At 46.3% G+C, this 22,433-nt stretch overlaps 4 protein-coding genes and 1 long non-coding RNA gene across 9 annotated transcripts; 2 read left to right on the top strand and 3 right to left on the bottom strand.

Moving 5' to 3' along the window:
- The first annotated feature begins 85 nt into the window (after positions 1 to 85).
- LOC114785755 (B-cell receptor CD22-like) lies at positions 86 to 9,694 on the top strand. 2 transcript variants are annotated; one of them, XM_028972319.1, is made up of 9 exons: positions 86 to 283; positions 1,355 to 1,699; positions 1,835 to 2,086; positions 2,363 to 2,419; positions 6,772 to 6,984; positions 7,058 to 7,142; positions 7,217 to 7,259; positions 7,332 to 7,546; positions 7,620 to 9,694. In XM_028972319.1, exons 1-9 carry the CDS (start codon positions 214 to 216, stop codon positions 7,669 to 7,671), a joined length of 1,332 nt encoding a protein of 443 aa, XP_028828152.1. In that variant the 5' UTR covers positions 86 to 213; the 3' UTR covers positions 7,672 to 9,694. The 2 variants fall into 2 exon arrangements, with proteins under 2 accessions (XP_028828152.1, XP_028828153.1); XM_028972320.1 differs by lacking the exons at positions 86 to 283; positions 1,355 to 1,699; positions 1,835 to 2,086; positions 2,363 to 2,419 and adding exons at positions 4,772 to 4,896; positions 4,983 to 5,318; positions 5,914 to 6,165 and having other exon boundaries at positions 6,715 to 6,984.
- Positions 2,426 to 3,183, top strand: LOC114785924 (uncharacterized). The gene is made up of 4 exons (XR_003749125.1): positions 2,426 to 2,632; positions 2,720 to 2,827; positions 2,914 to 2,954; positions 3,022 to 3,183. It is a non-coding gene; the product is annotated as an uncharacterized LOC114785924 (long non-coding RNA).
- Positions 8,732 to 12,139, bottom strand: LOC114785829 (CMRF35-like molecule 4). 2 transcript variants are annotated; one of them, XM_028972460.1, is made up of 6 exons: positions 11,726 to 12,139; positions 10,604 to 10,912; positions 10,402 to 10,518; positions 9,323 to 9,490; positions 9,205 to 9,239; positions 8,732 to 9,134 (listed from the first exon to the last, which is right to left on the bottom strand). In XM_028972460.1, exons 1-6 carry the CDS (start codon positions 11,763 to 11,765, stop codon positions 8,940 to 8,942), a joined length of 864 nt encoding a protein of 287 aa, XP_028828293.1. In that variant the 5' UTR covers positions 11,766 to 12,139; the 3' UTR covers positions 8,732 to 8,939. The 2 variants fall into 2 exon arrangements, with proteins under 2 accessions (XP_028828293.1, XP_028828292.1); XM_028972459.1 differs by having other exon boundaries at positions 10,583 to 10,912; positions 11,726 to 12,135.
- Positions 12,140 to 15,184: 3,045 nt separating this feature from the next.
- LOC114785845 (CMRF35-like molecule 8) lies at positions 15,185 to 19,520 on the bottom strand. Of its 3 annotated transcripts, none has more exons than XM_028972482.1 (7): positions 19,406 to 19,517; positions 18,523 to 18,865; positions 17,475 to 17,576; positions 17,253 to 17,372; positions 17,083 to 17,175; positions 15,767 to 15,804; positions 15,185 to 15,697 (listed from the first exon to the last, which is right to left on the bottom strand). In XM_028972482.1, the coding sequence occupies exons 2-7, from the start codon at positions 18,788 to 18,790 to the stop codon at positions 15,641 to 15,643; spliced, it is 678 nt and encodes a 225-aa protein (XP_028828315.1). In that variant the 5' UTR covers positions 18,791 to 18,865; positions 19,406 to 19,517; the 3' UTR covers positions 15,185 to 15,640. The 3 variants fall into 3 exon arrangements, with proteins under 3 accessions (XP_028828315.1, XP_028828314.1, XP_028828313.1); XM_028972481.1 differs by having other exon boundaries at positions 17,253 to 17,417; positions 17,502 to 17,576; positions 19,406 to 19,510; XM_028972480.1 differs by having other exon boundaries at positions 17,253 to 17,576; positions 19,406 to 19,520.
- On the bottom strand, positions 18,854 to 19,924 carry LOC114785890 (CMRF35-like molecule 2). Its single transcript, XM_028972543.1, has 2 exons — positions 19,839 to 19,924; positions 18,854 to 19,711 (listed from the first exon to the last, which is right to left on the bottom strand). Exons 1-2 carry the CDS (start codon positions 19,876 to 19,878, stop codon positions 19,377 to 19,379), a joined length of 375 nt encoding a protein of 124 aa, XP_028828376.1. The 5' UTR covers positions 19,879 to 19,924; the 3' UTR covers positions 18,854 to 19,376.
- Positions 19,925 to 22,433: the final 2,509 nt, after the last annotated feature.

Below are 22,433 nucleotides of genomic sequence, written 5' to 3' on the forward strand. Positions count from 1 at the left end.
ACTTAGAAGATTTTTAATGTACAGCGATTAAGAAAGAACAGGGAAGTGTCCGGATACGGAGGGGGTTTCAAAAGTAACACAATCCTGGTGCAGTTACTTCAACGTCTTATCTTCCGCATTCAGGGAAATGGTTTCATTCGATTTATTTTGGAAGTAATGCGTTTAAGTATTATTTTTTTATCTTGATCATCTCGGCCCTGTCTCTCTATTAGAATGACCTCAGCTGGCGCCGCGAGGAGCAGCATGGTGACTTATGCCACCATCAATCTTCTCATGATTCAAGGTTGGTCATCCCTCTTCTATCACCTGATTTCAGATGGTTTTCCATAATTATGTAAAGTCAGCTTGAACAGTAGATGCTTCGGTAGTAAAACAGGGACCACATGCCTTAGTTATTTCTTTTAAAAACTTTTATATCGCATGATATGAAATGTTCAAGGTCCCCTGACATGAAACATTTCTTGCTCTTATGTTGGTCTTGTTGGTCCCCTAATTCTGTATCTGAAGTCTCGTGGTGCAGAATTACAGCCACTTTGATCCAGTCCCACAATGAGGTCTCCCAGGATGCGCCGTTTCACCGTCTGTAGCTTTAAATGCTAATGAAGAGGAGAGAGGCGGGACCAGGAGTAAAGCAGCCAATAGAAGTTGAGGGGACATCAACACCATTCACCAACCACAATGTTTGGTGCAGACAGGAAGTCGTGTCAACGTTTTTCCAGAAAAAATTTAACTGAACCCGCTGGTTCTTCAGAGTCTTGCATGACGAAACTAAAATATACATTTGTGCTCATTTTCACCTCCGAACACCGAGCAACTGCAACGCATGACGATCGGTGGAGATCATGTTTTAGGGGAGGGGCGGGAAATTCTCTGGGCGGAAAAAGCATGAGAAACGGGAGGTAACCTTTCCCCCTTATGACGTCGTAAAGGGGTCAAATTCCAGATCCGACCGTCGCTCCCACTCTCTGAATGGCGAAGCAGAATGAACAAACACTCTTTACACCCACCGCCATCTCTTGCCACTGCAGCACCGTAGAGTGGCTATAAGTAAAGTGAAAGTGAAGTGATTGTCACTTGTGATACACAGCAGCACAGCACACGGTGCACACAGTGAAATGTGTCCTCTGTATTTAACCCACCACCCTTGGTGAGCAGTGGGCAGCCATGACAGCTGCCCGGAGAGCAGCGTGTGGGGACGGTGATTTGCTCAGTGGCCCCTATTCGAACCGCCAACCTTCTGATTACGCTGCGCCTCAAAAACTCGTATTAGTGTTTAATTATATTACAAAGTGACATAGGGGACCTTTCAAGCAGGAAACATATGTTTACAGAATCCCACCATCTTGTATCCCAGGTCTTTTGGGCGAGAGGTGGGACGTGAAGTACAGCACCAGGAGCATCTGTGCCCTGCGGGGCGCGCCGGTGTGGATGTCCTGCCACTACACCCTCCCCAGCGGATTCGCCGTGAGAGACGCGTTCTGGTGTGAATGCGAGGACGGCAAGACGCGTCTTCTTCCTCAAGACGCCGATTACCAGAGCAGAGTGCACGCGGCCTGCACGCTTCGGACGAACCGATGTACTCTGAACATAACCCGCCTGAGTCAAAGTGACGCACACGAGTACAACTGCAGAATCACCACATCACACGTGTTCTTTCAGAGCTGGACGGGTAACGAAGGAATTGTCCTGTCAGTAACAGGTAAAGATAAACAGATCTCTGAAGCTGTCGAGTTTTATCAAGCGTCTTTCACCACATTCTTAAAATGAACGAGATCTTCATCGTTCTCATGTACAGCCAGAGCAGCCAAACTGCATATTTCTCTTCAATTCTCAGACCTGTCGGTGGAACTTGTTGGTGCAGCAACAGAAGGAAATGATGTAAGACTTGTGTGTAAAACCTCCTGCAATCTGAGTAGCAGCCCTACATACTCATGGAAGAAGAATGGAGAACCTTTAGAGAAGGAACCCACCAAGAACAATGAACTGCTGCTCCACCCAGTCAGCAGGGAGGATGGGGGCAGATACTCCTGTGCAGTTAAAGGCCATGAGGACCTGTCTTCTGCTGAAGTGGAGCTCAGTGTCAGATGTAAGAATAACACCAGTAGTTTAGCTCATTATATGAACCATTTTTATTTCCTGAAGAACCAGTATTTATAATATATTACATATGTTAATATATGTTAATATATGAACAGTCTGTAGATATACGTCCTGTACTATGAAACTGGGTTTAAAGGGAAATGTCAGTAATGATTAAATATTAGATCCTCAAACATCTTGAAGGTCTTCTGAAGGTGTCATGTAGCAATACAGCATTAATTTAACACTAACAAACCTATTTTAAGCATATTTTACTCTACAGACTCTCCAAAGGACACCGTGGTATTTATTAGGCATCATGGCGAAGTGGATGAAGGAGGTTCAGTGACTCTGAGCTGCAGCAGTGATGCCAACCCTCCAGTGCAGAACTACGCCTGGTTTAAGGAGAACGTAACATCTCCAGTAGCAGCAGGACAGAACTACACCATCACTAACTTCACCTCTGCTCAGGTTGGACTGTATTCCTGCCAGGCGAGGAATGAAGTCGGAGTCCAGAACTCCGCTGCCGTGTCCCTCCTACCCAGCGGCCGAGGTGACGGGTCCTCCGTATGACGGCAGCCGGGCCTCGGTGGTGAACGTTCTGCCCAAGCTTCAGAGTTGGTGTCTTCTGCTCCGTCAGGTACCCGGAGGATCGTCACCGTGACTCTGGCTGTGACCGCGGTGCTGGTTGTTCTGTGTGGAATCACGTTTTTCGTACTCAGACGCAGAAAAGACACCGAACCTTCTGGTGAGGATCCACACCTCTTTTTCATAGCTCTTCAAGTTCATATCTGATCAGATGCTCTGATAAAAAAGGCATCTTCTGCTCCGCAGGATATTTTTCTTCGAATAATCCAACAGGCACTTCTGATGTGGTGAGTGAGAGATGTCTGAGGAGAATTTTTAACGTGAAATGATCACATTTTTCACCCCTGATTTTAGGCTTCTGGAGGAAACAAAACTGGCCAGAAGAATCAGATCTACCAGAGTCTCGACCTCAGCACTGCTGTCCACCATGATAACATTTACGAAACCTTGTACTCTACAAACATCTGAAGACAAACCAGACCACTCTATGGAGAACCTTACTGATCAAAACCAACAATAGGCCCTTTGGCAGCCAATGTTCAATTTATGTCTGTTTATGACGGTTATCATACGTGGGATATAAAACCATGTGTTTCAGTGGACAAAGACATGGCTTGGAACACTTTTCATTTTTTAAATATTCTGTGTGAATAACGACATATATTAATATTTTTCATATTTTAGGGACTCTTCTGCCAAGGCACAGATTGTTCAGATATTGGATATGAAGCATATTGCCACATTCTCGCATGTGATTCCATTTAAACTCCTTTATTAAACTCGTTGATTTTGTCTGTTGTTATAGTTAATGTAAATGTAGCCTCCGTCATTCCCAGTCGGATTCACGTGTGCCTGTATTTTCCTGTCTCGTCTTGTGAGAAGAGGAAACGCTTCCTTCCAAGTTCATGACACATTCATATAGGAATCATGCAATGTTAATAATGCAAATGTTCAAAGAAAGTGGAGTTTTCCTGGACGCTACATCTCTCTTATGCAATCGTGTACTTCCCAAACTTCACAAAACTTCACAAAATTACACCAAACACAGGGTTTCAAGGTGGAATGGAGTGTATTACCAAGGTCATAAGCAGCGGGCTGTGGGCGCGGCCCCCGTCTGTGTTCATTCCACACAAGACGTCCTGTCTGTTTTGCATTGTAGATAAAATATCATATATAGAAGTAATTTAGTCTGAAATCCTCACTCAGGGCGCTTAAGGAAGCGGCCCCATAATCAGAATGCAGTGTTTCACAATGACAATCACTTCACTTTTTATAACTTTTTCATGAACCTGCACCATACATAGTCATCTTGTGCATCAGAAAGAAGGCGTCTTTCACATCAGCAAGAGGGGAACTGAGAGTCATTACTGTTCTGTGGTGACTATTATGTAATATTGAATATAATCTTTAATATTTAGATTTTTTTTACTGTAGATATAAGATAAGTGGGAAATTTACAGCAGAAAGTGGACAGTACAAGATAAGAGCAGGAAAAAAACAATAGTACAGACAATATATCGACTGTATAATATAAAAAGTTCAACGTACAAACAAGCAAATAAATAGTCCTAGAGAAAGAGAAAAACTGCTAAAAAATTTTATATGGATACATATCATTATACACATAAGAAAAGTTTCACGAAACAGAAACGAACTTTCACAAGATCTGTAATGAAACGTCAAAGTGTCGTTTTCTAATGTTAGAGACTGGACTCAACAGCCTCTATCTCCATTTTATACGTGTAATCTGGCTGTGGCTGGAGTGTATGGACTTTCCCAGCATGCTCTCCTCCACCTGCCTGGTCCTGACAGGGTCTCCAGAGTAGACCGGACCTCCATTGTCACTGTTTCATGGTTCATATAATTTGATGTTTGAACAGATGTGAATAATCTGCTGCGGATGAGTAACATTTGGAGACAAAAAAACAAATACACACACACACACACACACACATCTCAAAGGTCACTGAGGTAGAGTGTCAGCGCAGGACATAATGGGGGGAAATAAGCAGGAGGGAACCGATTCAAATAAGCCGGTGACAGAATTCAACGGCTGAATAGAAATATGGAGAAGTGAACAAAAAAAAAATTTAATTCCCTCTCGGCAGAGCAGGTGAGCGCGCGACCTTCTGAAAACAAGCGTACGGAGCTGCTGCAGTCAATAGTCCAAAACCATGGTCCAGCCAGGAGGCACCTTCTACTCCGCGTTGTTCCTGCTCACCCTCAAAGGTCTCCTTTCTTCACTTTGAAAAAAGTGACGGCAGGTACGAAACACCTTGAAGGTTCTCAGGTCCGAGCGTATCTCTCGGTTTCAGGTGCCGTCGGAGATACCTGGGGCGTGGCGTACAGCCTTCCGTCCCTCTGCGTGCTACGGGGCTCGTCGGCCGCGATGTCCTGCAACTACACGTACCCCAGCCAGCACGTGGTGACCCGGGCGTTCTGGTGCAACTACCCCATGGACACCGACCTCACCCAGCAGCCCAGATACGCGGGCCGCGCCCGGGCGGCCTGCAACACGACCGAGCAGCGCTGTTCTCTGATCATAGACGGGCCGAACGCCGGCGACGACGATCAGTACAACTGCAGAATCCTGGCGGACCAAACGCTGAACAAATGGACCGGAAGACCTGGAATCATGCTGTCCACGACAGGTGAGGCTCGGATTCCCGTTCACTGGGCGCCATTTATCGTACGACCTCCTGAAGGTAAAAGAAAGACGCTCATCTAGACTCTTCTCCGCCTTGGCACCTCGGTGGTGGAATGAACTTCCAGCTCAGTCACTGAGCACCTTCACACGGCAGCTCAAGACCTTCCTCTTTAGAGAAGATTTAGATGAACTTGTAACCTTCTTCTCATCTGACTTCTGTATAGAAACTAGAACAGAGGGAATAAAAAGATTGTATTCCTAGTTTGGGGTTCTAGTGAACCAGAACTGATCACTTCATCCATGGTGACATGGAAGCACGTTGTAAGTCGCTCTGGATCAGGGCGTCTGGTAAATACCGTAAATGTAAATGAATAAGATGTCGGTTTTTGCTCCAGTTGCTCTTTGCCACCGTCCGTTTCTTCATGCCGTAAAGTATTTGCGGGGGCAGATTCAGGGATCGGTACAGGTACCCCTGTAAAACCTGCTGGACGGTGCTGTTATAGACACGCTCGTATTGATGAATGAGGCCCACTGGGTGAACGTCCAGAAGAAGACAGTATTATTAATATTACAGAAGACCATTTTATTTTCTTTCTTAGATCTGCAGGTGGAAATTGTTGGTGCAGCAACAGAAGGAAACAACGTAACACTCGCGTGTAAAACCTCCTGCTATCTGAGTAGCAGCCCTACATACTCATGGAAGAAGAACGGAGAACCTTTAGAGATGGAACCCACCAAGAACAATGAACTGCTGCTCCACCCAGTCAGCAGGGAGGATGGGGGCAGATACTCCTGTGCTGTTAAAGGCCATGAGGACCTGTCTTCTGCTGAAGTGGACCTCAATGTTACATGTAAGTACCAGGATGTCCTTTTGCGTGTCTTGCATTTTAAATACTGAATTCAGGTTGTGTTCAGGAAAGACAGATTAACTGGTTCACCAGTCATAATAACTAGTTCATCATGTATGGATCATATTTTTTCTTTACTTTACTTGACAGACGCTTTTGTCCAAAGCAACTTACAAGAGGACGACACCAGCAATTCTCGATTTCTGTAGATTTTGAGTTACAAAACTAAGAGTCCTGATAAGGCCGAACTTGTCAGGAATAGAACATACCAGGGAACTGTTAGGTGCTGGACGTATCATCTGTCTGTATGTTTGGTCTGGAGTGGACGTGGTCCTGAGATGATTTTAACAGTTGGCACCATTAAAGACTTTTATTATGAAAGGTTTTTATTGGCGGGGAATTGTCGAGCTCGGCATTACGCTAGTTTCAGATGCACATTATAACCCAGTAATATTCCTTTTAAAAGGGTGTTTCATGTGTATATTTCACGAGATCCAAGTTACACGTTCATAGAAACGTGTCTTTGTTCTTTATTTTACATTCTGGTTTCAGATTCGCCAAAGAACACCACGGCATTGGTCAGCATGCCTGCTGAGATACCTGAAGGAGGTTCGGTGACTCTGAGCTGCAGCAGTGATGCCAACCCTCCAGTGCAGAACTACACCTGGTTTAAGGAGAACGTAACATCTCCAGTAGCAGCAGGACAGAACTACACCATCACTAACTTCACCTCCGCCGAGAACGGGCTGTATTACTGCCAGGCAGCGAACCCCCTCGGGTCCCAGAACTCCTCCGCCGTCCCGCTCAGAGTCTCCAGCCCAGGTCTCTTCACCCCAGAAGCTTTTGCTGTCGTGGGTTCGGATCTTGTGATCAAACTGTTGTTGTATCTCCACAGCGGCCGTGACCCTCATCTCCATGTACGTTGGGGTCGCAGCGGCAGCGTTGGTGACCTTATCTGCTCTCTCGTGGTTCTTCGTATGGTGAGTAAGGATGGAACGGAATTCGAGCACGATGGTGGAGCTCCTCAGCCACGTCTGGCCTTTTTTAAATATAGGTTCTGTAGGAGGAACCGGGAGATGAAGAAAGATGGTTCCAAGGTGACGTTTTTTTTCTTTTGTTTTAAACAGCAGTTGAGTTTTTGCCGCGTAATTATCGTCTGCTCTCGACAGGACGTTCTGCCGAACTTCGCCGAAAAGGACGCTTCTGTAGATAACGTCCCTCAGGACGACGTCCAGTACAGCACCATCAGCGTCCAGCAGCCGAACGGGCGCCTGGACGCCGGGCCGAGCACCGTGGACGCCGTGCATTACTCCACCCTCAAGTTCGGCAGGGCCGCGCCGGGGGACGCCGCTCAGTACGCCAGCGTACACTTCCCGCAGACGGGGTGCGTGTGGGCGCCTTGAGGACGTAAGACGCGGCCGGACGCGCCCGGTAACGGTGTCTCCTCTCCGCTGCAGGCCGGGGGACGGGTGCGGCGTGGTCTACAGCAACGTGGCGCACCGGAAATGAGCACCGGAAACGATCCTGTACGTATGAGGGCCGACCGGATCCCGGCTCAGAGGACCATTTGGACCGTCATCCGACGACTGGGCTGTCCGGGACCAGTTTGCCGGGTCGTATTAGGCCCGAATTTTATATCTCCGGTGTTGGTTTTGTTGGTTTCGGGCGCTCAGTACTTCGTTGTACTTTCATGTGTCAGTCAGACTTTTCCAGAACTTTATTTCGTGTTCCAGGGCCTGGAAGATTCTCTTTTCAAATTCCATGACTTTTCCAGGTTTTTCATGACTGTAGGAACCCTGTATAGATGCTCTTCAGGGGCAGTGGTGACCTGGCGGGTAAGCAAGTGGACTCGTAATCGGAAGGATTTCAGGTTCAAATCCCGTTGATGAAGGTCCCGTCCCCACACGCTGGTCCCCGGGCGCTTGTCTTGGTGCCCACCGCTCACCGAGGGTGATGGTTACATGCAGAGGACACGTTTCGCCGTGTCACCGTGTGATATGTTTCACAATGACAATCACTTTTTTTCCCAGCATTTTTAAAACGCTTCCAGGCATTGTGGACGAAGACAACTTCCCCTGTCCCACTTCGTGATTTACATTGATATTACATTATCCTATTATCCCCCGTAGTTCCACCTTCCGTACTCAATGCCGTGTCAATGCCGGGTGGTAGTGGCCAAGCGGTTAACACACTCGCCCCACTTACTACCATCGTGTCCCTGAGCAAGACACTTAACCCTGAGTGTCTCCAGGGGGGGACTGTCCCTGTAACTACTGATTGTAAGTCGCTCTTGATAAGAGTAAATGTAAATGTGTATTTGTGGTGTCTGGGGTGAATAGATCCATGGCAACAGGAATAACTGTTTTATATTCCAGCTGTGACTCTTAATAAAGTGTAATAAAGTCCCATAGTGAAAGGTGTTCACACACGTGGGTGTGTATCAAGGTGCAACGCAGGTTATCAGTCCTTCATTCCAACAGTGACTGCGTGTCGTTTTAATGTCTTAGAAACCTAGAATTACTTTTTCACGAATAAATACATTTTGTAAAAAAAACACCCACCATGTAAATTCTGTCAGTTGTTTATTTTAAGATGCTCCATCTACAGGTCATTTGGGGCAGTATGGAAGCGGCCCCCGTAATCAGAAGGTCGAGGTGCCACTGAGGTCCCACTTGATGAAGGTCCCGTCCCCTGTCATGGTGCCCGCTGCTCACCAAGGGTCCAATGCAGAGACCACATTTCTCTGGGTGCACTGGGTGCTGGGCTGTGGTGTTATTTCATCGGTTTTCGACCTTGTGGTTCACATTAGCATAAATGTCGCTGGAACCGTGGTGCAGCTTCGCACCGATGGTGGTGTACACCGAGAGTAACGGTGGCACTCGCGCCGGAGACTCGGGCGGTCCCTCCCGTCCCCCGGGTTCCCCGTAACGGTGGCCTTCCTGCGGCTGCGGGACGGCGGGGTGACTGGTGTCCTGCGTGTGTCCAGAACCGGATTACTACTCAATTCTAAAAATATCCTGTACTTAATAAGACAAGTCTTACCTCATTATTCTGAACGTGCTGTCCCGCACTGGAAACTGGATCGTTCAGAGGGGACAGTCAGAAGCACTGCATTGCTGCATGGTGTGTGTGTGTGTGTGTGTGCGTGTGTGTGTCCTACCCCATTTCCTTTTGGGCCTCCTTTTACGTTTTAGGAGCACGGCCAAAGTCGACCCAAAAACCGCAGCCAGGACGGTCAAGCCGAGCGCCCAGTAAATCAGCAGCTCAGGAAGTGTGGACAGATGGGCTGTTTCACCTCGGGGTTCTTCCGTCCAAGATGTTTGGTTGGCTGGTGAGAATGCAGGTCAGGAAGGCCAGGAGGAGACGAACTCTTTTATCGTCAGTTTGTGCGCACAAAATATATTCACCCATAATTCCTTTTCTAACAATAAAGTACAGGGTGGGCCATTTATATGGATCCACCTTAATAAAATGGGAATGGTTGGTGATATTAACGTCCTGTTTGGAGGGGGCAAACTTTTCGAGATGGGTGGTGACCGTAGTGGCCATTTTGAAGTCGGTCATCTTGGATCCAACTTTTTTCAATAGGAAGATGGTCATGTGACACATCACATTAATTGGTAATGTCACAAGAAAAACAATGGTGTGCTTGGTTTTAATGTAACTTTATTCTTTCATGAGTTATTTACAAGTTTCTGACCACTTATAAAATGTGTTCAATGTCACCAACCATTCCCATTTTATTAAGGTGTATCCTTATAAATGGCCCACCCTGTATATATTACACCTAGTAGGATTTTGTCCAAAGATATAAATTATTGTCACATTATAGCCACAAAATCAAGAAGTAATCAGTTTACTTCCTACAGAGTAATAAAAAGCAACGATTTGATGTGAATCGAACGGCCATCAGCACCTGCCGTTCGGAGGACAGAAGACCTGGTGGATCCGTGCTGTAAGAACGTCATTTTGTCGACCACAAAATCTACTTTGTCAATGACGAAATCACATTTTGTCCACAAAATAATATTTTTTGTCAGCAGAATAGCTTCAGTGCGACACCGTCCGGTACGTAAATGTGAATCAAATTCAAATTTTATTTGTCACGTACACAGTCATACACGGTATGATATGCAGTCTGCTACAGACCTCAGTATTGCAAATATTGCAAACATAACCAAATATCACACTCTTATGTCTTTAACATGAAATATCAGCTACGTTGTTTTAACATTTCACCTGTTTGGGGTCGAGCACTCTGAGGAAGCAGCTCCGACGAACGAGCCGAAATGGAAGAAGTAAAAAAAGTGGCCGTTTCGGTGAAGAGTTGCGCTTCTGACGTGGCAGGAAGCTGACCTGCGGGGAGACGGGAACTGAGGAACAGTCCCGAGACCGGGAGACGGGATTCAGCCTCGCTTACCCCATGTAACGGTCAGCCGACCTTGCGAATAGATGTCTGGCGCTGCGATGTGTGTCCTAACCGCACACCAGTACTTTCCGGAATCTGCCGGAGTCAGGTTCCGGATGGTCACCGTGAAGACCCTGGCTGTGGCGTTGTCATACAGGAGGTACCTCTCTTTTTCGGCCCTGGCCTGACCCCCTTCCGTCTGGATCGGGATGTCTTTATTGCCGTAAGAGCACTCCCCGCGGCAGAGATATTTCCTCTTCCCTTCGTACCCAGCGTCATAAGAGCACCGGATCTCCGCCGTTCCTCCAGCCGGCGCCGTCACGGACCATTCTGGATCGACTCCTGCCGGGAAAACGGGACGAAAGTCTCATTGAAAGTCAGAGCCGTAGCCAAAGTCATCACCGTACTGGAACACAGAGACGTGGGGGATTCACGGCGTCCAAAATGCCAATGGACACGCAACACAAAACCCCCCACCCATAATACAGTGCAGGTTGAGTAAAGTATCAGCAACGTGGTACAATATCAGTGTATACAGCATAATACGATATAATAGTAATACTAATATGACATGAAAGTGTAATAATGATATTAATAATAATGTGAGGTGGAGAGAGAGGAGGCGCACAAACAGTCACGGACACGATGGGCAAAATCTGAATTCGATCTTTTTGTTTCGTCTTGTCTTTTAAAAAAAAGAACAGAAAAAATTCAAACATGCAGCGGCTGAAACTGAAAGAACAAATGGCGCCCATTTCCTTTCAGGCATGAATTCAACCATGTCAACACTCAGCTGGGGCAACGCAATGAAGATTAAGCACTTTAATAATTCCATAAACCTCATAATAATATGTTAATTTAATAAATGTCCCTTTAAAGCATGTCGGTCCCAGGACGAGTGTGCTTTTTTCCAACGTTCTTCTCGGAACCACAGACACTTGGTGATAAAGAAGAGTGGTAGTAGCCTAGCACACTCGTCTAAGAACCAGAAGACCCAGGTTCAAATCCCACATCGTGTCCCTGAGCAAAGACACTTAACCCTGAGTGTCTCCAGGGGGGGGGACTGTCCCTGTAACTACTGACTGTAAGTCGCTCTGGATAAGGCCGTCTGGTAAATGCCGTAAATGTACGAGTGAAGAGCGTGGAGATACTCACCCGACAGCAGACTGCATAATATCAGCAAGCTGCCTCTCATGATTCTCACTACGACTCGGCCATTTTCTCTCTCCCAGTCCCTCCCGGTCTCTGTCTGTCTGTCTCGCTCGCTGTTACACTCAGAGGAAGGACGGCTCCACCCCTCAGCCCCGCGTCCAACCACAGGCTCGATGGAGCTTTCAGACTGAGGCCGACGTACATGTACAGGACGAGGGGGCCCTCACGCCTCTGTGGGTCTCGTGTTCGCCATGATAATAAAAAGGGACCCCGGAAACTCTGCTCCACTTCAATTTGACCCTCTAATCCCAATGCAGGGGAAATAATGAACCCTGACATGAAGGAAAAAGAGACACTGCAGGTTCGGCTGAGATAACCACTTCCTCTCTGGTGGTTAGAAGAGGGTGATTTCATCATCTTCAATTCAATTCCGTCTCTCAAGCACCACAGTACATAAAACAACAAAAATATCCAACACGGTCTAATACTTTACAGAAAATACAAAATACCACAATCTACAGTACAGGTCATTCAACGTGTCTTCTTTATCTCCATGACCATTTCCATTGGTAGATTCTCACTGAAGGCATCTAAACTATGAATGACCACATGAGGAGTTACGTACTTACAAGCTCGACTTGATCTTGAACACTTGAAGGTTGAAAGGGGTGCGGTTATTACAGGAAGTCACCATTGTGTCCACAGTGGTGTTGGTTTGGGCTGCTAAACCGCAGGCCTTTAACCTACAACAACCTACGAGATATTTCTGGAATATAATACAGTACACAGGTGTAAAAACCTCATGACCAACCACCCTCAATATATAATCAACCTTCCTCATACTCATGATTATAACTGAACATTCAGCTAAACATTTACCGCATTTTTATCAGAAATATGCAAATCTGTTTTTGTAAATGAGGAGCAGGACCCTTAGAGACAACTTGTTATTTCGAGCTACTTGAATGGAAAATTTGCATGAACGTCACCCAAATCAAATAGTTTAACAAGCATTAGTCTTACGATTTAATCATGACGAGTTGTTTTTAAGACATTTTTGCAGTTTTGAACGGCTCAACATGCATATTCTGATTCCGAGCTGCCATCGACATGGACTGAATAAATCTTCAGACCAGATATAGTTTGGTTGGTGCTTTGAAAGTGAAGTGATTGTCATTGTGATGTATGGCTGCAGTACGGTGACACGGTGAAACGTGTCCTCTGTATTTAACCGTCACCCTTGGTGACAGTGGGCACCATGACAGGCGCCCGGGGAGCAGTGTCTGGGGACGGGACCTTCATCAAGGGGACCTCAGTGGCATCTCGGCGGTTCGGGGTTCGAACCGGCAACCTTTCGATTGTGCTTATTACCTGTTAGGGCGCCACTGCCCTGTTTTCCGGGGTGCTTGCTGTAGGATGCAGTGTGCTTCAACTTTTTGCCATTTTCACTGAAAAAAATAAAACATCTACTCTGTCTTATTGTCTGACTTCTGTATAGAAACTAGAACAGAGTGAATAAAAAGATTGTATTCATAGTTGGGGGTCCTAGTGAACCAGAACTGATCACTTCATCCATGGTAACATGGAAGCACGTTGTAAGTCGCTCTGGATACGGTCGTCTGGTAAATGCCGTAAAATGTAAAATGTAGAATGTAAAATGTAAAATGTAAAATGTAAAATGTAAAATGTAGAATGCAATGTACTCTGTCACAGCTAATATTTTATAATATAGTGACAGCAGGTTTAGGTGTGGCGGATCACGTCAATTCTTCTAAGTTGAGCCGGTGTTCTCTATTCTCCTGTTTTCAACACGATGCGCTTCGCTGACGTGAGGGTGGGAGCAACATCTCAGCTGCTCTGGCTTCTCACCGCTAGACACAGCTGATCTGCTGTTGCAGATTAGAATCTTGTTCTCCGCTCATCGTTTGCACCCCGGTGTCATTTCGGTGTCGTTTCCAGTACGGTGAAAGTGTTTCTTCATATAAAAAAGTGGCCAGTTGACATCTGAACGGACAAACATGACGCTACGGCTGCAGAGAAATGTGACGCTTTTAATGGTCCAGACAGCAGACTGACGATGATGACGATTTAATAATGATGCTGATGTTCTCATACAAAGGGGGACAGTGGTGGCCTAGCGGTTAAGGAAGTGGCGCCGTAATCAGAAGGTTGCCATTTCGAATCCCGATCCACCAAGGATCCACTGAGGTGCCACTGAGCAAAGCACCATCCCCACACACTGCTCCCCAGGCGCCTGTCATGGTGCCCACTGCTCACACAGGGTGATGGGTTAAATGCAGAGGACAACTTTCACTGTGTGCACCGTGTGCTGTGCTGCTGTGTATCATAAGTGACAATCAAAAACATTTTTTAAAAATGCCATAATAAGTTGCCAGATTATACAGGCTTCCTTTTAATAACTTTATAGTCAGTCAGGCAATGTCTATATTTTCCAAAAAACGAATCATATTAATTCTCACTTTATTTAGTTATCATTCTTTTGGGTAACATGATATAAAAATAAAAATGTCGGGGCTAGGGGTGTAAATCTATACCAAACTCAAAATATATCTTATTCTTCTAGATCATACAGGCTTAATGTTTTGTGTGTGATTCTGTCCCTGCATTGTCCCTGTCTTTTACACAGTAAATTATCGCCACTGACACTGGCAGGATCACCTCTCTGACCCATTTCATCTCATGGCGGCTGCCATCAGATGAGGACAGGCTAGTTGTCATATTTCATATTTTCAATTCGATTCAAATTTTATTTGTCACCTCAATATTGCAAATATTCCAGTGTTTCAAATATGCAAATATAAACAAATATTATCATACAATTATGTTCTGTCACAATGTCTTATTGCCTGTTGTTGTGTCCTATTGTCCCGCAGCTACGAGTCAAGGAAGAAAATAAGAATAAGATCCTCGCACAAGCCCCATCAGCCTTTAAAGTAGCATCACATGCATCACACAGCGTCTCTGAACTTCACGTCCTCCTGTCTTCTTCACTCTTTAAGGTTAAAGAACGGTCCTGTTTGTGTGGTGCGGGCAGGAATGGCCCAGGCTCAAGCGTCCATCCTTTATTTTTACCACCATTTTGACCTTTTTTAAAATGACTTTCATAGCATCGATTGTCTCAGCGATAATTTTTTTATTTTTTTTTTTTTTTACTTTTCCTTTCATGTCTGACGACTTCAGCGATGTGCGTGCAGGTCGAGCGTCCTGTGGAGCTGCATCACGTCTCTGGCCTACTTTCACTCCACCATCCCCACCATGGCAGTGGCAGGGGACCGTTGCCCGAGTAACGCCACCTCACCGCACAACAATTCTGTGATCAAGAAATATTATTGGGCCTGTCTCCCTGGAGATCATTCGGGCATGAAAAATCATCCAGCACGATTACACAAATAAATTCATTAATAACGCTCGCACACCCAAAATAACACGCACTCTCTGTTCTATGCCACACTTCCCAACATTTATTAACTTTCCGCTCAAACAAAATATGACCAAATCAAGACAGAGTAAATCTTTTATTTTCGTACCTTTTTATGTTCATGCATACAGGGACAGGCTCAGGCGCTGAGGGGACGTTCAGGACGGTGCTTTTGTTTTACGTCGCTTACACACAAACGACACTTTTTTTTCTCCACTGCGTTTTGCTACTAAGCGGCATTAAAAAAATCTATTTTTGGCCCGGTTGGCTTGCCATAGTGGGGTTACTACCAGTCACCATTACTACTAATACTACTACTACTTAATAGGCTTTGCTAAGCAGATAAATTCATGCGAGCTCGTTCTTTTCTAATTAAGAGTCATTAATAAAAATCACTGGATGGATGCCGTCCTCAGAATTTGCTAATGTTGCCTACGTCACGGGCCAGCCGTGTCCAGGGACGGAACTTCGCCGTGTTTTTATATTTGAGCTTCTGGTGAAGCTTGGTGAGTTTTTCCTCCATCGGTCAACTGGATCTAAGAACACAAACGAGGACATTCAGTATTCAGGAGACATTATGACGCATTCTTATACATCTTACTCACCTTTTCAGGGGTGTAAGGCTCAAGGGATGCAGCTCTGCCTGGAAAAAAGGCAACTCTTCATGAACAAGTTGGACAGTGTGTGTGGCCTTCATGAATAAGATGGACAGTGTGTGTGTCCTTCGTAAATGAGTTGGACAGTGTGTGTGATCCTTCATGAACAAGTTGGACAGAGTGTGTGTCCTTCATGAACAAGTTGGTCAGTGCGTGTGTCCTTCATGAACAAGTTGGTCTGTGTGTGTGTCCTTCATGAACAAGTTGGTTTGTGTGTGTGTCCTTTGTGAACAAGTTGGCCAGTGTGTGTGTCCTTCATGAACAAGTTGGACAGTGTGTGTGGCCTTCATGAATAAGTTGGACAGTGTGTGTGGCCTTCATGAATAAGTTGGACAGTGTGTGTGTCCTTCGTAAATGAGTTGGACAGTGTGTGTGATCCTTCATGAACAAGTTGGACAGAGTGTGTGTCCTTCATGAACAAGTTGGTCAGTGCGTGTGTCCTTCATGAACAAGTTGGTCTGTGTGTGTGTCCTTCATGAACAAGTTGGTTTGTGTGTGTGTCCTTTGTGAACAAGTTGGCCAGTGTGTGTGTCCTTCATGAACAAGTTGGACAGTGTGTGTGGCCTTCATGAATAAGTTGGACAGTGTGTGTGGCCTTCATGAATAAGTTGGACAGTGTGTGTGTCCTTCGTAAATGAGTTGGACAGTGTGTGTGATCCTTCATGAACAAGTTGGACAGAGTGTGTGTCCTTCATGAACAAGTTGGTCAGTGCGTGTGTCCTTCATGAACAAGTTGGTCTGTGTGTGTGTCCTTCATGAACAAGTTGGTTTGTGTGTGTGTCCTTTGTGAACAAGTTGGCCAGTGTGTGTGTCCTTCATGAACAAGTTGGACAGTGTGTGTGGCCTTCATGAATAAGTTGGACAGTGTGTGTGGCCTTCATGAACAAGTTGGTCAGTGCGTGTGTCCTTCATGAACAAGTTGGTCTGTGTGTGTGTCCTTCATGAACAAGTTGGTTTGTGTGTGTGTCCTTTGTGAACAAGTTGGCCAGTGTGTGTGTCCTTCATGAACAAGTTGGCCAGTGTGTGTGTCCTTCATGAACAAGTTGGACAGTGTGTGTGGCCTTCATGAATAGGTTGGACAGTGTGTGTGTCCTTCGTAAATGAGTTGGACAGTGTGTGTGATCCTTCATGAACAAGTTGGACAGAGTGTGTGTCCTTCATGAACAAGTTGGTCTGTGTGTGTCCTTCATGAACAAGTTGGTTTGTGTGTGTGTCCTTCATGAACAAGTTGGACAGTGTGCGTGTCCAACGCGTCATGTTCATACCTCCAGATTTTTTTCTCTTCACAATCCCCAGCGTGACCAGAAGCATCGTCGATATGATCAACAGGACCAGCAGACCCACGAAGACTCGAAGAGCTGTCACATGGAAATAAAGATGTTCTGCTGACAGAGAACTCTGCAGAAGCACGTGGGCCATGAGGGTCTCGCGCTACCTGTGGAGTGGTGGCCGCCACTCTCAGGCGCAGAGGACGCGGTGGGGTCCACGCCGACAACCGCTGTCAGAGAAGTAGAGGGTCGGGGGGCGGCATGGCCGGGGTGAGACCAGGTTTTACCTGCAGAGGTGAGGAGACGCGTCTCGGTGGGTTGAGTCTGGTCACCTGCACGACAAACAGGGATCTTCAGAGGTCCATATGGAACGAGTAAATTTGACCTACAGGTTTCTCGCTCAGCAAAGTGACCACCTGCTTCTCCCAGAGAGCTTCGTGATGGTTTTGTTAACAGGTAACTGGTAACCGTCGGAGGGGAGACTGTAGGCTCTGAAAATCAGAATGAAAAGGTCAGATATTCGTAATCAACTTTGATCTCGTTTAGAAAGACAGTGAAAAGCGAAAGTGAAAGTGAAGCGATTTTCATTGTGAAACACTGCGGCACAGCACACGGTGACACGGTGAAACGTGTCCTCTGCATTTGACCGTCACCCTTGGACAGGCTACTGAAAACGCACTTGTTACGGGTGAAATAGGATGTGTAGAAATAGCATTGTTCACGTCCACGAGCTGACGGGGGAAGGAAGGAGGCGGGACATTCTTTAGACTTTAGCTAATGAGCTAATTTCATCGTCATCGTGCTCTCTAAAGTCTATCACACCCATATATGTGGGATGTGAGTACGAGGTCCTCGGTGCGCCTGCTTGCCGCTGCTGTGTAAAGGGGAGGGAGGCGGGCCTAGCGGTTAAGGAAGCCGCCCCGCAATCAGAAGGTTGCCGGTTCGAATCCCGATCTGTCAAGGTGCCACTGAGGTGCCACTGAGCAAAGCACCGTCCCCACACACTGCTCCCCGGGCGCCTGTCATGGCCGCCCACTGCTCACTCAGGGTGATGGGTTAAATTCAGAGGACAAATTTCACTGTGTGCACCGTGTGCTGTGCTGCTGTGTATCACAAGTGACAATCACTTCACTTTACTTTACTTTACTTAAATAAAGCACATTTAATTCATAACTTAATTCACGGTGGGCCGGTGGTGGCCTAGCGGTTTAAGGAAACGGCCCCCGTAATCAGAAGGTCGCCGGTTCGAATCCACACTGGGTGGTGACTGTAAAATACAGAGGACATCGTTGTGTCACCGTGTGCTGCGCTGCAGTGTTTCAGTGACAATCCTTTCACTTTCACTTCAGTTCATTTTGTCAATACAAGCTCATCGTGTCACAATAATTTTTTCCTGGGTTGTGCAAAATCGCAGAAAATAATACAAACACGACTGACCTGTCACTGTAAGGTGAACCTTCGTAATCAGTGACCTGTAACCCCCCGACTCCCAGTCCGAAGCCACGCCGCACCAGTATGTCCCAGTATCGAAGCGGCTCAGGTTGTTCATGGTCACGGTGAAGGTCCGCTGGTGCCTGCTGTCGTGGAGAGCCAGCTTCTCCGACTGGACCCAGGCGCCGTCGTCGGACGTGGATAATTTATACTCGCAGGTGCTGCTCCTGTAATACTTGCAGAGATATTTAGCTGTCCCCTGGTGGACGTCCATGTAGTGGCAGCTGATGTTCAATGTTTCGCCCAGATGGGTGGAGACGTAGATGGACAGTCTCACAGCAATCTGTCACTAGGAGGGAGCAATTTTTAAAAATTCCAAATGTAATGTACAAATTCCAGCAAATTCCAGCACAAATCTGAATAGTCACATGACTATTCATTTGCATATGGACCACCCCTGTTTACTCTCTAATTAACGTCATTTAGCCAACATAAATCAACACAAATAATATGAAATTAATAACTAATTATGCTCGGCATTCCTGTTGAACTGCTTTAAATGTACACAATTATAAAACAAACACCGAAATTAGTCATGTTAGTCTACGCAATAAAACCGCTATGGTCATTTGTATAATTGCCTAAATGACGTGAGATCTTTCTTCTGACCTTCACAATTTATTGGACATTTTCATGTATGGGTTGGACTGGTTTTGGTTCCCGTTTTCTCTACCTTCTGCTTAGTTTGCATCCTGGTGACCCCACAGGATGACCTCTGACCGGGTCTTTAATCGGTGGTGCCCTTGTTTTCAACATTCGCCCACGTTGCTACGGGGAAGGGACTTTTTCAAATGTCCACGTCACCCTCCATCAGTAGAGGAGGACTCACCCTCCATCACACGGAGCGACACCTCGGCGTCGTCACCACCGTCCGAGCAGCGGTAGGTCCCGGCGTCCTCCGGCCGCAGCTGGTCGATGGTCACCATGAAGAACCGACCCGTGGAGTTGTTGTACAGCGAGAACCTCCCTCGTCTCTCCCACTGGTTCCGAGTCCTGCCGCTAATTTTACTCGCACATTCGCCACGCCGGCCCTTGCAGAAGGACCTCTCCGCATTCTTCAGCTCGTCGTTGTAGTCACACTTTACGGTGACCGTTCCTCCTGAGTACCCCGCCACCACCGCTGCCTGAACCCCACCTGTCCATCAAATCCAGCTGTCACTTCTCACATAAATTCCCACTGTGACTATATTACAACCTCAACAATGATGTTTTGTGATTGTAATTTTTTATTCTAATTTTTGCTGTTATGTGTGGACACTCACCTACAAACAGACAGAGAGTAGAAACGATGAAGGTCTTCATCTTCACTCGACCCTTCTTCTGGCGATGCTGCTCTCCGTCTCCTCCTCTCGTTGGACCTTTTATGACGTTTCCTGTTTTTTTGTTGTTGTCAACTTGTATTGTTGCAATTTCCTTTGGAAAAATGATTAAATCATCTTCCCTTTTCTCACATGTGCTGACACTGGAGTTAAGAAATGTCACTTGTTTTTAGCGCCGGGCCAGTGTCACTGCTCCGGGGATTCCTGCGTGTCTCAACCGTGAGCATTTTGCCACCAATTTCATTTACTTCACCGTCGGAAGAAGATGTGTCTGCAGGTTCATATTCATTTGTGCTCGGATTTCAGGGGTTAATCCTCCACGGCCGCTTCATTGCTTCATGCAGTACCTCAGCTCACGTGCTTTTATCCACAAGTAATGATCAGAGCTTTAAATTTGCTACTTATTACAGTCATTTTCATTTACGGCATTTACCAGTAGTTACAGGGACAGTCCCCCCCGGAGACACTCAGGGTTAAGTGTCTTGCTCAGGGACACAATGGTAGTAAGTGGGATTTGAACCTGGGTCTTCTGGTTCATAGACGAGTGTGTTACACCACTAGGCTACTACCAACCAGTAGTTACAGGGACAGTCCCCCCGGAGACACTCAGGGTTAAGTGTCTTGCTCAGGGATACAATGGTAGTAAGTGGGATTTGAACCTGGGTCTTCTGGTTCACAGGCGAGTGTGTTACCCACTAGGCTACTACCAGCCTACCACCACTGTCCTTGCAGAGACACTTACACAGTGGGATACACTCGAGTTACACTCGCGAGTTAAATCCTTTATATCCAGCTTGTGAAGGATGGGCATCAACACCCCACCTGTAGCCATACTCACACCAGCACGTAACGTAAATCATCATCGTCCTTGTACGATTGATTATTATTTTTTTTTAATATATTTTATTCCTTTTACATATTCTTCATAAATGTGTTTATTTCTGAGCTATAAAACATCCATGCAATGAAAAAAAATATCCTGGAAGATGTGAAGAGCGAAAGAGAGTTTGAGGACCTTGTAATGGACGGATAACGCTTGCAGGAAGCCAGCATGTCACACAGGAAGCGTGGGGAGAAGATTCTAGTTTTGATCAGGTGGGGTCCTCAGAACGTCGGACCGGAGGCCTGCGGCGTGGTGAACATTGATATTAAAATTTACTTTACTTAACTTTACTTTGCAGACGCTTTTATTCAAAGTGACTTACAGGAGGAAGACACCAGGAATTCTCGTTCGAATTCTATAGATTTTGAGTTTACAAAACTAAGAGCCCTGATAAGACCTAACTTGTCAGCGAAGACCATACTCGGAGATTGTTAAGTGCTAGACGAAGAAAAAATTTTAATTTGTGAGTGTGTGAGTATTAGATTTGTCTGAAATACTTTTTGAACAAGTGGGTTTTCAGCTGCTTCTTAAAGGTGGTCGTAGTCTCGGCTAGTCGAATGGAGCAGGACAAGTTGTCCCACCAGCCAGGGAGGACAAAGGAGAACAGAGTCGATTGGAAACGGAGACCCCGTGAAGAGGGGATTTTCCGTCTTGTTTCGTGTGCGGACCTGAGAGGGCGTGCAGGAGTGTATCTGGCTAGTAGTGTGTTGGTGTAAGAGGGAGAACTTCCATTTACAGCCCTGTAGGCAGCATCAAGGACTTAAACTCGATGCGAGCAGCTACCGGGAGCCGGTGGAGGGACGTGGGTGTATTTTGTCTGGTTGAAGATGAGACGGGCTGACACATTTTGACTGCAGAAAAAATGTATTATTGTACAGTACTGTACAACACAAACCCACCATCTATCTGAACTGCAAGCAAGCAATTTCCGTTGTTCTCCGGTTGCTCCTTGAGCAGCAGAAGTTAGTAGAAGATCACGCACTAGTTTGCAGAGTTGGGAGAGACCGACCGACACCCAGCTCCATCTAGTACATTGCTATATACCAACATTATCAACATCTTTTTCACCATTAATACCCAACAGGAGACAGAAAGAGTCCAAACTCCATCTGTTAGTCTGTGTAACCATGAGAAACTGTGACATTTGCACAGTTGGGAAGACTTTTGAAGATCTTGTAAAGTTTGATACTGAACAGAACCAGAACCCCAGCCCAGAATCTGTCCAGAACACAGCAGCTGATTTCTCCTACCCAGTTGTACCAAAAAAATTAATCAACGATCCGATGCTGCGCTGCCTTTTGCGTACATTTTCATAGTCATGCATGAACGTCGCTCCACGTCTCAGCCCAGGGACCCTGGGGACGGGACTATTTCTGTTCAGAGTGTTCTACGGAATTTTCTGTTCTCTTTTTTTCTACCCTTTTGAGAATTTTGATAAGCCATCACATAACCCAGTGGAGGTGGTGAGTGTCAGGAGAACGGTGGCTAAGCTGTGATTCCTGCTGGACAACATCTCCAACCCCATGCAGGAGACCCTGACAGGACTGAGCAGCTCCTTCAGTGGCAGGCTGCTGCACCACGATGTGGATGGAGATTCAGAAGGTCTTTCCTGCCAACCGCTGTCAGGTTCTACAACAGATGACCACACAAACACA

Source organism: Denticeps clupeoides, chromosome 3 (genome assembly GCF_900700375.1).
Source record: "Denticeps clupeoides chromosome 3, fDenClu1.1, whole genome shotgun sequence".
Classification (NCBI taxonomy): domain Eukaryota; kingdom Metazoa; phylum Chordata; class Actinopteri; order Clupeiformes; family Denticipitidae; genus Denticeps; species Denticeps clupeoides.

Bases quoted from the DNA above. Each gene is read 5' to 3' on its own strand.
- LOC114785829 (XM_028972459.1), bottom strand. From the start codon at position 11,765: ATGAGAGGCAGCTTGCTGATATTATGCAGTCTGCTGTCGG. The intron at 10,519-10,582 runs GTAAGCGAGGCT...GTCTCCCCGCAG, and splicing joins TCGGCTGACCGTTACATGGG to GTCAGCTTCCTGCCACGTCA. The intron at 9,491-10,401 runs GTGAAATGTTAA...CATTCTCACCAG, and splicing joins GAGTGCTCGACCCCAAACAG to CCAACCAAACATCTTGGACG.
- LOC114785845 (XM_028972480.1), bottom strand. From the start codon at position 18,790: ATGGACGTCCACCAGGGGACAGCTAAATATCTCTGCAAGTATTACAGG. The intron at 15,805-17,082 runs GTATGAACATGA...CCTTTTTTCCAG, and splicing joins GAAGAGAAAAAAATCTGGAG to GCAGAGCTGCATCCCTTGAG. The intron at 15,698-15,766 runs GTGAGTAAGATG...TTGTGTTCTTAG, and splicing joins AGCCTTACACCCCTGAAAAG to ATCCAGTTGACCGATGGAGG.
- LOC114785890 (XM_028972543.1), bottom strand. From the start codon at position 19,878: ATGAAGACCTTCATCGTTTCTACTCTCTGTCTGTTTGTAG. The intron at 19,712-19,838 runs GTGAGTGTCCAC...TTTGATGGACAG, and splicing joins TACTCTCTGTCTGTTTGTAG to GTGGGGTTCAGGCAGCGGTG.
- LOC114785755 (XM_028972319.1), top strand. From the start codon at position 214: ATGACCTCAGCTGGCGCCGCGAGGAGCAGCATGGTGACTTATGCCACC. The intron at 6,985-7,057 runs GTCTCTTCACCC...GTATCTCCACAG, and splicing joins GCTCAGAGTCTCCAGCCCAG to CGGCCGTGACCCTCATCTCC. The intron at 7,547-7,619 runs GTGCGTGTGGGC...TCTCCGCTGCAG, and splicing joins GTACACTTCCCGCAGACGGG to GCCGGGGGACGGGTGCGGCG.